At 41.8% G+C, this 18,291-nt stretch overlaps 1 protein-coding gene across 1 annotated transcript in view; it reads left to right on the top strand.

Moving 5' to 3' along the window:
- Nucleotides 1–18,291, top strand: part of CSMD1 (CUB and Sushi multiple domains 1) — a gene marked incomplete at its 3' end in the record, with an annotated part of 1,728,858 nt that overhangs the window by 1,574,714 nt on the left and 135,853 nt on the right. The window contains exons 41-42 of the mRNA XM_082608811.1: nt 465–674; nt 17,698–17,886. Of these exons, the coding sequence (XP_082464937.1) occupies nt 465–674; nt 17,698–17,886 (399 nt within the window). The remainder of the gene's footprint in view (nt 1–464; nt 675–17,697; nt 17,887–18,291) is intronic.

The following is an 18,291-nucleotide window of genomic DNA, read 5'->3' as shown; positions in this document are numbered from 1 at the left end:
CCATTTAAAAGCCACTTTTAAAGATTGTTGCATTTTGTTAGATCTGTATTGGCTTCTTCCTTGATAAAGCCACAAATTAAGGATGATTTGACGTACGATTACAACCTTGTGTTTCTGGTTGTAATGATTATAATAGCAGCTGGACAAAATCACTGCCATATGTATGGATATAAGTCACCATTCTAAGAATTATACCTGCATGTCTCTGTGATGCAATGCTGGTAACACCCGTATTTCACAAATAAGTTGACTTAGGGGCATTTACTACATGGACAAAGGTCACATAGCTAGTAGGTAGCGGAGATGAAACTGAACCAAGGATCATTGTAATTCACAGTGTGCACTCCACTCAGCCTCCTAGAGAGATGCTGTTTGGGGAAACTGATACAATTTTAATCCCTATTGGTAAACATTATCATAAAATTTGATATTAACTTCCACCGATTTTGCATATTTTTTCATAGGTGCACATATTCAATTTCTGAATTTTTCTACCGAAGCTAATCATGACTACCTTGAAATTCAAAACGGACCTTTCCACACCAGCCCGATGATGGGGCAGTTCAGTGGCCCTGACCTGCCTGCGCCCTTGCTGAGCACAACTCATGAAACGCTCATCCACTTTTACAGCGACCACTCGCAGAACCGGCCGGGGTTTAAACTCACTTACCAAGGTAAGGAGTCAAAACACATCTAGGGATGCTTCTTACAGGTAAATTGTAAGGGTAAACCTCCCTAGCCGGTTAAAGGCTTGTACGACTGGAGTCATTTCTAGTTGGGCACGGTTTTCTGATTGGGAGTGGAGTGGAGTCTTGGCTGTTGTACACACAAGTCAGGACACAGACACAAGGAGCAGGGTCAGCCATGCACCATCACTGCTTCACCTGAAGTTCCTTGTCTCTACCCACAACGGCCACCATCACCACCTTCAAGCCCCTTGGCCCCATCACCAGGTAGCCTTCTCACCTGTCACCATGTCCTCTTGGCCACGTGTAGGTATTTCCCATCAGGACTATGGTGCAGGGAGTCCGTTCACAGTGGAAGTGGGTCTGACCGTGTCTCTCGTGCCCTTAAGCCTTGTCTCAGCTCAAAGTAATGGTTCTATGTACTATTCAAGTCATGTTCAAATTATGCCAGAAAAAAAAATGAGAATGAACCTTACGTGTTTTTAAACCATCAAAATATGAGGTCTCTAACAAAAGTTTGAATCTACCATTATCAAAGCATTTTTGACATGTGAAAAAGTTCAAAGTTTTCATTTCAAACACAGCAATTTAGCTGGCCTTTTCTTGAATGTTGTTAATTCAAATGAAGTTGGAAATGTCAAAAGTGGAGTCTTTTTTTAACACAGCAAAATCACTTGATTTCTTTAATTTCATAGGCTACCCTGGAAAAATACAGATTTAATATTTTATTACTGAAAGAGGATGGCATTTTGTGTTGAACTCTTAGACCTTGTTACTTCAGTTGTTACTTAAAATATAAATTTACGTTTCCAGAATTTGTGTCTCTTAAAATAGGAATCCAGGTAGGAGAAAAAAGAGAGGGCGGTACAGGTTGAGGAATGCAACAGGAGACCTTGCCAGGATTTCTCTCGGTCCGTCTGTGTCTTTCATTCCGTCTCACCTCGATCCCCCTCCGTCTCAGCCAAGGGTATCACTTCCCCCTGGAAAGGCCCCCACACACAGAGAACAGCGGAAGGGAGACAGCTTCCCCCAGGCCAGCACGGAGGTCTGCCTGCAGCCCTGCTCGTCCTCCTTTTGGAGACGAGAGAATGCTCCCCCTGCTTCCAGGCAGCCCCTCCCGGGCTCTAGGCTCTAGAATGTTTCTTTCTACTCTGTCAGGGCTGTCAAGGCAGGAATTGTCTTCCCTTTATTGCATTTCCCGCTGCTACTTCTCTACCAGATCTTTCTCATTAGTGTTTCAAATATACTCAAATTCCTCTCTCCCTCACACACACCCCTGTTTATATTTAATTTTAATGACCTGCATCTTCCTTCAGCTCCCGCTCTGTAAGAAACCTCTGGGAGGAATGGTCTACCCCAGCTCTCCCAGCGTCTGCTCCTCTTTCTCACTTCTCCTGCCCACCCGCAGGCATCTGCCTTTAACACCCTCCTAGTGACATGATCGGCTGTGTTGGCAGTTCTTTGTGTCGTCTGAGATTCTCCAGTAGGGATGATGGGACCGGCCAGAGACAGATTAGCAAAAGGAGAACAAGCGCAAGTTCATTAACATGCCCGTCACTCGGACACACAGACACCTGGGAGAACCCAGACGTGAGTCACTCAAAGGAGTGGTTAGAACTCGGGTTTAGGTACCATCTGAGGCTAAAACAAAGGAGAAGAGTTTGGGGCTTCTAGGAGGGGGAGGTGGCAATGGAGAGAAAAGCAGGAAATGTGTGGTTCACAGGGGTTGCTGAGTCAGGCTTGTTGTGCTGATTTAAGGAGAGAAAGCTCTGCAAATGTACATTTTCTTCGTAAATGTGAATTTCCTCTACAAAAGGGGACCCTGTGCCCTGTTTTTAGAGTTTTCCCCTGCATCTGCTTGTTCTCAAAATACCCCAAGATTTATTGAGCAAACACGGATGTAGCTCTTTCCAATACCTACACAAGGACTCAGCAGGCCTGATGGAGTCAACAGCCGTCCCGTCTCCCACACAAGTGAGGGACCACGGGCCCATCTGTCGGTCTGTCTCAGCATCTGGACACTGAGCCTGTGGCAGCTGCCGTTGCCTCTCATTCTGCAGACCCGCACGGACCCTTCCTTCTGACTGTGCTCCCACTGCATCCCTCCTGCAGCCTCCAGTCCCACCCCGTTTCAGCCAGAAAGCCCCAGCCAGTGGGTGCATTCTCCTCTGGGATCCTGTCCTTCCTGGTACCTTTGTGTGTGAACTTCCCCCTCCCTGTCCCAACTTAAAATGACTGATTCTCCACTGCTGCTCTGAGAGGCTTCTCTCCCCACTGAGGCTGAAGCACCAAAGGCTCCTATAACTGGTGTCAAATGCAAAACAAATTCAGATTTAGTAAGAAGAGACTTCTATTGGGAAAGATTATTTATTGCAAGAGGGGAAGAGGTCTATTGCCATAGAGAGAACAAGGCTCCAGCCATAAGATCAGCAAGCATTTTGAGGGTTAGGAAAAGGCTTTTCCTTCATGGAGAGCAGTAAACAAAGCTAGAAGAAGCTGGGGGTAGGGGCTGCGGTGACCAGGAGGGGCATGAGGGGATGTGGGTGAAAGCAGGTCTTTCCCTGAGGCCAGTCTGTCTGTGGCCCAGGCTGAGGGTGGGCCAACGTTTAGGGGGAAGAAAAGCGTAACTGAAGTTTGGCTTACAAGAGTTTTGTTCCAGGTGGCCACTGAGGACCAAACATTTCAGCTAACCTTTTAAAGGGAAAGCATGGGAATTTGGAGGATTTTGTCAGGTCCGGTCACAGGTAACCAAAGGGCACCTTGACTCTTATCTTAGTCCTGGGGGAAGTGGTTCTTTGCACTAAGTCATTTCCTGAAACACAGAGAAGTTAGGGAAGGAGGTGGGTTTCCTCACCTCAACTTTTCTCTAGGATCCCTGAGCTCAGGTGAACTGTCACATTGTCATTGGGAAGAGAACGGAGCAGGGTCTGAGGGCTCGGATTCTGAAGCCTAGTTACTAATTAAAGGAATCCCATCTGTGAGCTCTGACCCGGGCCTTGGCACTAACACAGATTTACTGATAACTAAACTGCTCCTGTGCACGTGACTCCACTTGACTCTCTATCCAGAGTCAAAAAGGAACCTATGAAATATGCGAAAGAACCCAAAGAGAACACTGAGAACCCAGAAAGAAAAGTGAACTCTGACTTGTGGAGGTAGAGAAGATGCAAAGTCATGCATTCTTAAGGACTGAGGAAAATTCATATGCTGAACTGAGATTTTTACCTTTCCTACAAATATTTGTGTAGGGGACCCTGCTTTCCTAGGTTCTTGGCTGAGACCCCCCTGTAAAAAAAGGCAGATTAACAGTGGAAAATCAGAAGTTAATAACATGTATGCCTGCTGCATACAGGGGAGATTCCCAGGGAACCTGATTAACTCCCCAGCATGGCCCAAGCCACCACCTTAAACACCACCCCAGCTGAAGAGCCAGAAGCTGGGAGGAGTCAGGGGAGGTGAGCAGGAAAGCAGAGGAGGCAGGCTTACAGTTGCTGTGCAGACTGAGGCCTTTTTTTCTTCTCCATTGATAAGTTGCTAGATGTTTAGCCATCTCTCTCTTCCTGGAACAGAGAAAGGACACCCTTACAAAGGGAGTGTTCCCTCATAAATGTATTCATAAATGTCTCTTATAAACAGGTTACCTCTACTCTGTTTTCAGAGATTCCCCCATTTCTGCAGTTTCTTAAAAATAACCAGAGACTTCCCTGGTGGCACAGTGGTTAAGAATCCGCCTGCCAATGCAGGGACACGGGTTCCATCCCTGGTTCGGGAAGATCCCACATGCTGCGGAGCAGCTAAGCCCGTGTGCCACAACTACTGACCCTGCACTCTAGAGCCCGCGAGCCACAACTACTGAGCCCGCGTGCCACAACTACTGAAGCCCGTGCACCTAGAGCCCATTCCCCGCAACAAGAGAAGCCACCGCAATGAGAAGCACGCGCGCCGCAACAAAGAGTAGCCTCCGCTCAGTGCAGCTAGAGGAAGCCCGTGCAGCAACCAAGACCCAACGCAACCAAAAAATAACTTAAAAAAAATAATAACTTAAAAAATAATAATAACCAGCTCGAGATAATCCTCATGCCAAAGACATATTTTGGGGTGGCAAATTCTGCTCCCCTTCATCTGTCTAGATATAGATTCATCTCTCTTTAAATTAAAAAAGAAGCTTTTGTGAGGAGCATAGCAGTGTTCTTCTCTGGGCTTCCCCCTCTTGGTTTCCATCCATCAGAGTTGCCAGTAGTGATTTAAAATCCAGTTTGTAAGTTTACAGATTCACCTTTCACATAATTAGGTGATTATCCAAAAAAATAAAATAAGAAACAACACTCAAATCTCAAATTAAATTATGCTAGTGTCCCTGTCATATGTCTGAAATCACAAATATCAACAATTTGTAGTGCCTGTCTGTTGACCACTCAGGCCTGGCCAGAGTAGATCCTGGCACACGGCTGCACCATCAGAACATTAAGGGGAAAAGGTGGTTTGGGCCTGAATTCCTGAGAAGAGGCACAGGGAGTTTGCAGAGATGGTGAGATTGAAGACTGGATTTCTTTGCACCTGAGTCTGACTTTATGCAGGGTTACAGTCCGTCTTTCCGAAGGGGATTGTTTATATATATAAATGTTCCTTAAGGTGTTTATTCCAAATGTAGGTTTTAAAATGAATACACGCTAAGGGCTGGAGACTTTTTAAGAGCCGGGATGTGGGGGCCTTGGCCTCTTGGTTTGCCTGAATCCCATAACCCTTCAGTCAGCTCCCAGGCAAGAGGTAGTTACACGGCTTGGAGCCACTGAAGCTCAGCTCCTGTCCTCCAGGGCAACTGCAGAGTGGGGGCACTTATCACCCCTGATGATAAGTCACATTTCAGAGGGACGTCCCCAGGTCCTTGAGAAAAACACACCTGGGCTATAAAACTGACAAGAGGCTTTTACGAAGATTTACATACATCTCCAAGGGACAGAGAGAAAATATACAGTGACAAGTTTTCTAAAATAAACGCTGTAAGAACAGGGATATCAGCACCAGAGTCTGGATGAAGCCTGGCCAGGTCAGAGGTGAAGGACGCATTTGTAGGCGAGCCCATGTGGTGAGGACATTCAATTGTGGAATAATTTGCATCCCACATTGAGAAGCTGAATTTTATTCTCTAGGCCCATGGTTCTAGAATTCAAGAGATCCGTGACTTGAATGGTAAATATCTACCCATGAGATATAGATATTATAATTTATATATAATATTAACATACCTAATATCTCTATATAAATGTAAAAATACAATTTTAATATTTTCCTCTTAACCTCTAATGAGGTGAATGTAGTATTGGCGTAACCTGTGCTTTGTCACCAAATCACAGAGAATTCCATGTTTTATTACAATCTTGCAGACATCTCAAAATATTACTGTACAATATTGTGCAGTGACATTAGACATTAGACTCGCCACCTGCCATTTAGTGACATAACACCACATCTAGTACTATACCACGAGCCTGGCTTTCATCACACTTTCATGAGTAAATGTTTCCCTTGTGATCTGATGTATTTGTTTATGCGTTTAAAATATTAGTTTGAGGTTAGTGGACTTCACCAGAATGCTAAAGGAGTTCATATTAAAACTCTTAGGAAAGCTGGTGGGTGATAAACTGTTGAAGGTTTAAAAGTGACTGTCTTAGTCCATTCAGGCTGCTTTAACAGAATACCATAGCCTGAGTGGCTTTTAAACAGCACATATGTGTTGCTCACAGTTCTGGAGGCTGTGAATCCAAGATCAAGGTGCTGGCAAAGGCACGCCTCCTGGTTCCTAGGCGGCATCTTCTCATTCTGTCATCACTTGGCAGAAAGGGTGAGGGAGCTCTGTGGGGCCTGCGTTATAAGGGCACTAACCCCATTTATGGGGCTCCACCCTCATGACCTATCACCCCCCCAAGGCGCCACTTCCAAAACCATCACATTGGGAGTTAGGATTCAACATACAAATCTGGGGACACAAACACTCAGTATATAGCAGTGAAAATTGCATTAGTCATATGTTCATTTTTTAAAAGCTTAGTCTCCATGTACATTGTGGACTGTTAAGCAGGGAAGAAATGGGTTTGGCAAAAAGAGGGAGACTGGAGGTAAAAAGATACGTTTAAGAGACAATTTTAAAGTTTCAGGCATGGATGGGGACCACGTGCTCAGGCTGAGGCAGTGTGCTTGGTACCTACTGCAGAGGAAATAATGAGGGTGATGTGGTGGGTGGCGGAGCCTCTCCCTGAGGCTGAGACTTGAAGAATGGGAAGGAGCCGGGGGGTGTAAAGAGCAGTGTGTCCGGGTGGAGAGAGGAGCTCCCATGTTCAAAGAACAGAGAGGACAGAGCTGGAGTGCTGAGAGGAACAGAGGTTTGCAGGATGGAGACTGGGAGTTGGGTGGTAATGCGTTCAGAGTTGTTTCCAGGTGCAATGTAAAGTCATTGAAGGATGTTAGCAAAAGATAAGTCCCTGCAATGCAGAGAATGGATTGTTGTAGGGGGAGGGAGGGGAGGAGAGAAAGCAACAAACCCAACAAGAAGAGTCCAGGAGAGATGCAGGTCTCAACTTCAGCACAGCTTTCTTTCATTGTGTCACCTTCATCTGGCTCTTAGATCAGCTTAGAATCTGAATGGTATTATTATGAACCCCACGCTCCTCTTTCATATTTCTGTACATCTGGTCTCTCCCCCTTCCCTGTTCCTATTGAAGTGTATTCTGTTAAAATATGAGCATTTCATTCGTGATCATCATTTTAAGCTTGGTTATTACATGGTAGTCTTCACTGTTTGACACGATCTTAGTATTTGAGTCAATAAGAAAAGTATAGCATAATTATTTCTCCTACATCTAAGCTGCCAGTTAAGTGGTATATCTCAGTTGACCCCAAGAACTTTTGAGAATTCTCCCCCAATTTGAATATTCTTAATAATATATTGAAAATTTTAACTTTTCTTTCTTTATTGACATTGCAAAAGTCAAATACAGATTCCCATGCTAGTACTGTTTGCCATGTAGTTTTGAAACTAGATTTTATCTTACGTAGCTTTAAACTGCCACAGTTCAAAAAAGTGTTTTTTGGGGCTTCCCTGGTGGCGCAGTGGGTGAGAGTCCGCCTGCCGATGCAGGGGACACGGGTTCGTGCCCCGGTCTGGGAAGATCCCACATGCCGCGGAGCGGCTGGGCCCGTGAGCCATGGCCGCTGAGCCTGCGTGTCCGGAGCCTGTGCTCCGCAACGGGAGAGGCCACAACAGTGAGAGGCCCGCGTACCGCAAAAAAAAAAAAAAAAAAAAGTGTTTTTTGTTTTCTTCCTCGATATTTTCCAGGTAGGGTTACTAAGGCCATGTCTTAGTAACCAAAAGCTCCAATTAGTTCACTCCAAAAAGAATGTTAAAAAAAAAAAAAAGGAAGGAAGGAAGGGAATAACAATACCACAAAAAGTCTGTGTAGGAATTATTTAGACTAGAGATCATAAAGCTGCTCTGATTGTTTAGCAAATTATTAATATTTTTTAAATTGTCAATATTTAGAATTAGATTTCACATAATTGGTGAAAGACCCATAGATCCACTTTCCCTTCTCCTGTTGCAATGTCAGGCACGACTTTTGGCCACATTGACAGGTGGGAGCCGTCCCCTGAAGTGTCAGAGTGATGGCCCTTCCAGGGTGTAGACGCATTGACTTCAGAAATCTCCTGTAGTTGCCTGCAAGCTGTGATCCCACACTCTCTGCCTGGCTTTGTTGAGTTCGCCTCTAGGCCAGACATCTGGTTGGTTGAGCAAACGTTTTATTTACTTGACACCTGACTCTACATTTGAGTATCCACATTTTTAAAAAGAAAAATCCCTAAGTAATATATTTTTATGTAGGCAGTTAATTTGCTATAATTGAGAGATATAAAAATAAATTAAGTAAAAATGAAGGAGAACACCAATATGAGGCATTCTGATTTCTTGCAGAGTATCTTACCTGACAGGGATGAAACTTAATTAGATAGTTTGTCATTTTATAAAATTTATAAGTTGGCAGTGACACAACTCTGATGTGTGTGTGTCACATCAAAATTCCTAGGTTCCACCTGAGATTTATAAGTTAAGCTTATGATTAATAACTCATAAGAAGATGCATAAATCATGCAGATAATTCTTGTCATTCTCAATGATGTCTGTGTTGTACCCCTTATTCCTAAGCCTTCTCATTTATTTATGACCATATAAAGGTCAAAAATGCTCCTAGTAGATGTAGCTGTCTTGAAGTTAAATGACTTATACAGAACTTGAGAAATGAAAGGTGAACCGTGTGAAATAAAATTGAGTTCGTGTACCCTACTTCTAAGTCAAAAACTGGAAGATGGGAGGTAGGACGAAGATATTTATCAACTAATTAGATATCAGTCAGAAAATGTAATAGATATCAGAAAGATGGCTACATGATTCCATTGGCTGTCACATCAAGCACCTGTAATTTAAACACTTGATGCAAATATCATTTGAGATTGATATATGTGAATAATCGTTATTTTCCCAGATCCAAACAAAGGATTCTCCTAAGAAAGAGAAAATTCTGTGTGTTATCTTATTCTTGTAGTATAAGGTATGGGCTTACTGGTACTGAGATTTTTTTTTCATAATATTTGTGAAATGTTGCCATATTAAGTTTTTTAGTGACTTTCTTTTCCTTTTGTTTTTTGTGACTTGACATTTGGCGAAGCTGAATATTTATCTTCCTTCTTTCCCTATTTCCTCTCTTCCTTCCCTCCTTCCTTCCTTCCTTCCTTCTTTCCTTCCTCCTCTCCTCCTCCCTCCCTTATCTTTCTTTCTCTCTCTTACTTTCTTTATCTTTCTTACACTATAAAGCATAATTGTTGAATGCCAATAACTTAAAGATAATTTTAAGTGCTTCAACCATAGGTGGTAAAAACATATTTTTCCTTTTGCTATATGTGCTGTGCACCTTTAAAAAAAAAAGCCAACATAATAGGATATGTTAAATCTGCTTATTCATACATACAATCACAAAACCATTGCATTTTTAGTGAATTGAATCTATGAGAAAATAGGCTATAGTTTGTGGATACCAATATTTTCCCCTTCAGGAGGAAAAGCAGTTAAACTGCCTTTATGTGCAATGAGCAACTGAAGAATTCATTCTAATTGATTGTATAAGCACACTCACTGTTCCTTACAGATACGACCATAATTTATACATGAAATTGACACGCCTCTAAGACTGTCGCTCTTTTTCCTTCTAAAGTGATATTCTGAGTCATTGAGGAATGAAGGTGGGGAGCTTCCTCTGTCCTTTTCCACCATCTGCATGAGTGAATCAGGCTCTCAACATGAGGCTGTTTATAAAGAAGCCTATTTCACATAAAAATGCTTAAAACAGTGGGTAATACATAGTTGTATCAATTCTCATCCCCTCCAGAGTGTCCTTTTTCAAGATGGAAAAGTGCCTACAACGTGGTTCATGGACTAGACTCTTGGAGACTAGGGTCCAAATCTTAAAAGTTGTCCAATTTCCTCCCTGCAGATCATGTGGATTTGCTTTTCCTTTTATGGGTTTGCTGAAAGTAGAAGTAACAATCTCAACCACTTTTTGCCTTAAGAGAGCTATTCCTCTGAACCAAAGGCACACCTGGACGGGTATGTCAGTGGATGTGTCTCCTAGGTGACAGTGCCTTCAGGTGTCCACATCCCAGTTGAGATGTGTCATGTGCTTCTTCAGCAGTCCTCCCCAAGCTCCTGATGCAGTGAAGGGATTCTGAGTCTGATGTGTGAGTCTGTAGTCTTAGTGAGTCCAACAGTTCCTTTGCGTTGAAATAAAAGTTTCTCCACCAGGTAAAGGCTATTGTGTAAAAGGATTCCTGGGCACTTAATCCTTGGTTGGTCGAAGCACAAGACACAATTGTAGTTGCAACTGTGAACAAGCAATTTGGTGAACAGTCCTGCAGGGGAGCATTCGGGCAGTGGGAAAGGCATGGGATTGGCTGCAGCCTTAACAGTAATGTAGGTGGATGTCATCAGTAAGTTCTGGGATCAAGGTGTTCACATAAGGAGCACAGAACATTTAGGTGGACAATCTGTCTTAAAAACGAGAACTAGGATTGTATCCTTGTTACAAAGGGAGGTGACGTGTTATCCTAGTCATGATAACATCCACTTTGGGAAACTGGTGAGCTTATGTATGTGTGCCTGTGAGAAATTCCGTTGACTACAACACGAGACTTAGCCACTTCCATGACCAGATTAATCTTTTCATTGAGAGGAAGCCGAGGACTTGAAAAGGGCTTGGAGGTCATATTCAGCGTAGACGCTGATGCAGACTGCAGTTTCTCCTCCCTGTAAGGAAGCTGTTTTCTTAAAGTATTTCACACAATCCCCGTATTAGAAGTTGCTTCTCCCCGCTGGTCTGCCCCCATCTGATAAGTGGCTCAAGAGCTCTGCCTGGAGTGAGGGAATTTCGTCATAGAAACCAGACATTTCTTACAGTCAGGACTTAGCCTTGCTGAACTGATATATACAAACCATGTTCATTGCGTTTATTATCTCTGTTAATTCTTGTGAATAAGATAGGTATCTTCGTTCTCCTTTCATAAATGAAGAAATGAGCCTCTGGAGTGGAAGTGGTTTGGTCAGCATCCCAGATCCATTAGATGGGAGACCCAGGTCCAGCTCAAGTCCCTGGGCTCCCTTGCAGCACATCCCAGGGCCTCTACTATTTTACAAAATGACCTCCAGGCTCTTGTACGTGCTTCACAAACCTATTTCTCTGTTGGTTGATGATTCTCTTTCTAATTCAACTTTTCAATGATAGATCTGACAACAGATCTTGTAGAACAACTGGATAACACCTCAAAAAGTCATTAGGAGTTATCAAACATAGAAATATATGAAAATATATGAAATATATGAAGGACTCGATGTCCTTCAGTTGAAACAGAATTTGTTTGAAAATGGTGATTTTTACTTCTCTTTATGCTGGAAGTGGCTTCCTTATCAAATTCCAGTGAAGTGGTCTTTTCTTTTTCTCTCTTAGTTGTTTTTTTCTCTCAAATTAAAATGTGGTATATTATTAAAGTGAGTTTATGGGAATTAATCACCATGAGTGATGAGTACAGAACAACAAAACTCTGCTTAGATGAGGGTCTGACACTTGGTTGAGCGATTCTTCACTCTCAAGCCCAGAAGTCACATTAATTAAACTCCCACCTCTGAAACCAGGTATATGGACACATCACAGATACTCAGAGGTACATGGACATCGACAATGCAGGTAATAAAAAATCTACTGCACCTGTGCTAAACAGCACACAATGGGAATCCTTCCAAAATTCATCTATTTTTCGCATACTAAAGAATTATTTTTATTACTTCTTTTTAGTTACTTTAATTCAGACACCTGATAGTCCTGTAGATCAATGCATGTATCACTGTGTAAGTGTGACCATGAGTCAAACTTTGGGAAAGACATTTTTTATAAAAAGAGAATGTGACTTATGACTTAGTTGAAAATTTGGGAATATTGATATTGGTATTTAAATAGTGAAGGACTCCATTAAATAAGAGATTTAGAAGAAAGACCTAAAAATAGTGTCACTGATATTTATACTTAGTGTATAATTCACAATTGAAAACAAGTTTAATTGGGATTGTAAATTCTTAAGAAAACTCTGAAATGAGCTGTGGGTTTTGTATTATGTCTTTTGCCTGGCAGATATGATTTATGTAAGAAAGAATGGGTCCTGGCTTTTAAAAACATGTCGCTGTCCAGCTGCAAACATGTCCTAATGCCTCTCCTATGGCTTGGCGCGTATCATTACTAGGTTCTCCCCTTGTAAGAGCTGTAGACCATGAACGGGCGGGGCTCTGGGCGGATGGCCTCCGGAGCTCCTCTCCTGGAACTCCCCGCCTTATCTCAGAGAACTGACTTCCTTCTGTCCTTGGGCCCCTCCTCTTCCCTCTGCTGAAGAGTCTCTCTTTCTTGGGCAGTGCCTGACTGGCATCTTCTCCCCACTCAGATCTCAATTTCAGCGTTAATTGTTCAAGGATGCAATTTTTGATCACCCTCACTTACCTTCATCCTGGGGTTTTTTTCCCCTTTATTTTAGTCTTTGTTTATTTTTTTAATAATAGTTTACACAACTTAAAATTGTTTTACGTAATTACCGACGTATTGATTTATTTGTGTCTGTTTCCCTAAATAGAATGTAAGTTTCATGAGAGCAGGACCCATTTCTGTCTAGTTTCCATTTGTAACTAGTATTTATAACATAGTAGACACTCAGTACATGATTTTTATCTTACTCAATAAATGAATAGGTAATAAAAACTACAGTCCTGCCTACCTGGGCTGGCATTCTCTCTCTCTTTTTTACCCTTTAATTCCTATACAGGACAACTGCGTTAGTGCCATTAAAAAAAGAAAGAAAAAACATTTTTTCTTTTAATCAAGGGTAACATACAGCTGTTGGACTTAGAAAGGCAACCCTGAAATTTCTATCTCAATCCCTTTCACAGAGTTTAGATGACAGGTAGAAATAAGCTGGCTTTATAAGTCCCTAAAGAGACCTTGAATGCCGGTCTTAAATTATGCCACAAACCACATAACACATGTAGGGAAATGCATTGTGTGACATATTATTAGTGTGTGTGATGAACGTGTGGAGCATGTGTGTGTGAGTCTGTCCTAAATGCTGTTTCACGTGACCGTTCATCAGGAATCTCTGTTACCGTTACCTCCTTTATAATGTACTGTGATAATTGGTTCTTGTATTGATACCCTAAGGGCACCGCTAGAGCATGAACAGAATCTTTCAGGGAGGGTAGGGTGATATTGAACATGGTTTAATTTGATTTTCGTCCCATGGAAACTGGCAATCCGTTTTTGATATTTACTTTTTAAGTTTTATCATTAGCAGCTGTATTTGATGTATTAGAGGACTCATTTCTCCAACAGAACTTATTGTATTTCAAGCAAAACAAGAATGAGAACAAGCTGCTGATTTCAGTTGAAAAGAGTATAATAAAGGAGGAAACTGGCTAATAGTTGAAATGCAGCATGGGAGTCTCTGTTCTTTTTCTGAGCGTAGGTCTATAACGTAACTTTAACTCAAACAGCAATACTGCGAGGAGGGAAACCATGCACTGTGGATATTTGCCAGGCCTGGCTTTCAGGAAAAGGCTGCTTCATGGCCTCCCGAGTGGGGTGGTCCTTGGGAGAGGCAGGCAGCCTTGCTCTGTGATTGCCAAGTGGGCCAGGGAGAGAGGCACGTTATGGCGAAAGAGAAGAGGGGTGTGTGTATGTGTGGGGGGGTGCATGTGTGCACGCGTGCGTACGTGGGTGTGGGTGCGCGTGCATGTACATGCATGTGGGGGTGTGTGTGTGCATGGGTGTGGGTGTGCGCATGCGTGTGCATGTGTGCATGCATCTGTGTGCGTGCATCTGTGTGCGTGTGCGTGTGTGTGCACGCATGTGTGGGTATGAATTAGCATGGAGGGTCCAGGGCCTCCCTTAGAGAGAGGCTCCCCACTCCCACCCAGAGGGCTCTTCTACCTCCAGGTTCTACTTGGTTCTGGACCCTGGAGGAGCCAATGCCAGGAACTATGTCAAGATACTCCCAGACCTTGGCCACCGCTGCATCTTCTGCTTTCTGCTTTCTTGCTCCCAATCACTCTTCAACTGCTTATCTGACTCTTGTCCAGAGACGTATACAATTGCAAGTATAAGATACTGAAATTAAGGATTTTTTAACCTGCTAACTATAGTCAGGGTTTAACCGTAGTATCTTGCTGTGAGCTGTGCAGTATCTTTATTGAAAATATAAATGAATAAATATATATATACATATATGACTGCATATATCTATATGTATGTATGTGTATTTCTGTGGCTATTGGAAGATACGACATTACAACATCTTATCTCTTCAGTATTTATGAGTCAAAATATCATAATTTATTTGTTTAGACATTTAGATTACTATAGTGTAAGTAATGATGCAATGAGCATATTTAAAGATTTGGCTTTTTCTTTGAAATTATTTTCATAGTAGAGATTTCTGTAAATGGTATTACTAGGTTAAATGTTTAAAAAACTGAATCTTTATGGCTCTGTTCAAATTGCTTTCCCAAAGTTTTATGGCAAATCACATTGCCATAAATGATTTACCCAGTTGACTCATTGGCATTGCATATTGTTATTTTAAAGAGAAAAATACCATTTCAGTAGTTTATTCATTAAGAAAAAGCTATTAATAGTAATCCTCTATAGCAAATGTGTAACATTTGGCAAATGTTAATTAAGTGAAACCCCAAGCGCCAAACAGCAACTACGCTGATCTCCCACATTGCAAGTGCACTTGTAATACGACCTGGTTGGTATCTTTCCATGTGGCCACCAGAGTATCTTTATGGAACTATCCAGTCCTTGTACCATGAAAAGAGGCCAGTTCATAGTCTAACCCTTACCTGCCCGTGAAGTCTAACCTGAGAGTTTCCAAGCCACGTACTCCGTGTGTTCCAGTCTTAACAATCTGCTTAAATAGTGCTCCATTTCACACATGTTCACATGTCCATCAGCTATCACACAGGCTACGATGTTGTCCCTTTCATCTTATTGCCAGCATCCTCTTTCACACCCTCTTTATTCCAGGTTCTAAGTACAGAAACATTAAGTCTAAAACTGGGAAATGCCTGGCACAAATCATAGACCATATAATTTTTCAGGATTTATTTAAAATCACCAATGGTGATCACCTAGTTAAACTAATTATATATACAGTGAAAATGTTTATTTTACTTTGTTCCCCACATGAAGGACCTCCGTGGCAGTCACTTGCATCCTTTACATTATTACTCCATTTTCAGCTGACCGTGAGAACAATGGTGCCGGGATCATGCACGGGTTTGTTTGCAGCAGGAATGCATCGCAGGGAGAAGCTGAACTGCAGTTCCTCCTGTGTTGATTCTTCATAGAGTGGCTTTGTTACTGTGTCAGTAGTGAGCTCCCAGCCCCTTTATGTATAAGAGCAGAGTCTAAACACTAGATGATCCTTAAAAAACTAAAACTAGAATTACCATATGATCCAGCAATCCCACTACTGGGCATATACCCAGAGAAAACCATCATTCAAAAAGACACATGCACCCCAATGTTCATTGCAGCACTATTTACAATAGCCAGGTCATGGAAGCAACCTAAATGCCCATCGACAGATGAATGGATAAAGAAGATGTGGTATGTACATACAATGGAATATTACTCAGCCATAAAAAGGAACGAAATTGGGTCATTTGTTGAGACGTGGATGGATCTAGAGACTGTCATACAGAATGAAGTAAGTCAGAAAGAGAAAAACAAATATCGTGTATTAACGCATATATGTGGAACCTAGAAAAATGGTACAGATGAACCAGTTTGCAGGGCAGAAACAGAGACACATGTAGAGAACAAACATATGGACACCAAGGGGAGAAAGCAGGGGTGTGTGTGTGTGATGAATTGGACGACTGAGATTGACATGTATACACTGATGTGTATGAGATTGATGCCTAATGAGAACCTGCTGTATAAAAAAATAAAAAATAAAAAAAAATAAATAAGCACTAGATGATGACCTGGTGAGATTCCACTGCTCTGAAGTAGGCATGACCCTCCCACAAGAGCAGGTAAGAAGATATTGACAAGGCGGCTGATTTAGCTTTAAGATTCGATATTGTTACCAAACTCAGGTTTGGCTGCTCGCCACTCAAAGGCCAATAACCAAGAGGCAAGTGTCAGTAGGAAGGAAAGGTGCTTTAATCAGAGAAGCCGGCAATCTGGGGAGAGGGTGGACTCGTGTCCCAAGACCAACTCCCAAGATTCTGCTCAGTCATAACAGTTTTTAAAGGGAAAAGGGCAGGGGGAGAATCTCAGTGAGTCATCGGGCAGGAGGTTGGGATCTGCATCACTGTCCATTACGTGCAGACCGGCTGACTCTCTCTTCAGATGTTATCTCGTCTGCATGACCTGCCTGCAGGATTGCTAAGGGGGCTCTTGGGGGGTGGAGAGCTAGTCATTCTTTAACTGCTTAATTCCTCATTCTTACCTGTTTTAATCTAGGAAAAGAATCAACAGGTTAGGCAAGGCCTGGTGTGCATTCATGAGAGCATAAGTCAGGAGTTATGTTCAGTTGCCTAGTGATCACATTCCTATAATCAGGTTAGAGGGGAACAGAAATGAGCAAACAGGAAAGGGGCAGAGAGCTGCTTCCATATCAGGAGATTACACCTAATTATGCATTTGTTAACTCTCACTGATTTATGTGTACATTTTTGAATTATACAGTCTGCAAACATTTATTATCCATCAACCTACCTAGAGTTTATTTTAGGGACCACAAAAGACTTAGTGATATAGTGATAAACCACAATAAACAATGTATTATAAAGAGATTGTACTGATAGGTAGTAATGGCTAGCATAATGATTCTACACTTCTTTTTAAGGAGAAAGTTAAGAAAAAGAAATGGATTTCTTTATTTTATTTTCACTGAACATTAACTGAACTCAACAAAACAATAACCTGTTTCCTAATTAGAAACACTTAGAAAGGAGTGCTAGGATAGTTTTCTTTTAAATTAGAAGAAAACTGTTTAGGTCCGTGTTCACCTGACGTTCTTTATAAAGGCATTTTTTATTATCATCTATATTTCTTGTTTTTATTAAATTCCCCGCATACATTTTTTTTCCAAGGTAAGCATTGTCAAATTTATTTTTGGTATGGGCTGTGTAACTTCTAAAGCATACAGTAAGTGTTCATTAAATGCAAATTGTTATAATTCTACTACTAATAATAATTACTGTTTTAACTTAGGATGGTAATGGGCAACTTAGTAAAGACCTTGTTTAAAACTCATATCTAAAAAGTTCACCCTAAGAAGCTGCACGCCGTCATATCCCTCCTCTAATTCCAGACTAATTGCACTTGCTATTCCTGAGCTGGGCTCTGTCTGTCTCTTCCAGCCTATGGATTACAGAACTGCCCAGACCCACCGCCTTTTCAGAATGGGTATATGATCAACTCAGACTACAGTGTGGGGCAGTCGGTATCTTTTGAGTGTTATCCTGGGTACATTTTAATCGGCCACCCAGTCCTCACCTGTCAGCATGGGATCAACAGAAACTGGAACTACCCTTTTCCAAGGTGTGATGGTAGGTTAATCACTTTTCTTGGAAATGATTTAAGTTTTCATGTGTATAATGGTGCCTGAAATATTAAATGAATGTATTTGAGAATTCATTAATTTGTTCAACAAATTTTTATTGGGAATCTATTATGTTAAACTCATTCTACTTAGTATTTCAGGAATGTATCATATGCCAGTAAGTTAAAAAAAAAAATGAATAGGTCTTGCCCTCAAGGAAACTACAAGGGTAACAGAATAATAAACATGAATATTTATTATGCAAAATCAGGAACAAAGAGCGTTTTGATGAATTACAAATACAGAAGATGGTGTTTGCTTGAGAAATCTTTATGGCTAGAGCAGTGCTTAGTTTTACAGTAGTTCCATCAAATTGCTGGATTAGAGGGGAAAAGAGTACTTTATTTCACCC

Source organism: Mesoplodon mirus (assembly GCF_964341445.2).
Source record: "Mesoplodon mirus genome assembly, chromosome: 20".
Taxonomy (NCBI): domain Eukaryota; kingdom Metazoa; phylum Chordata; class Mammalia; order Artiodactyla; family Ziphiidae; genus Mesoplodon; species Mesoplodon mirus.
Note: the sequence above shows the minus strand (reverse complement) of the source record. Positions and strands in the feature narration are given on the sequence as shown.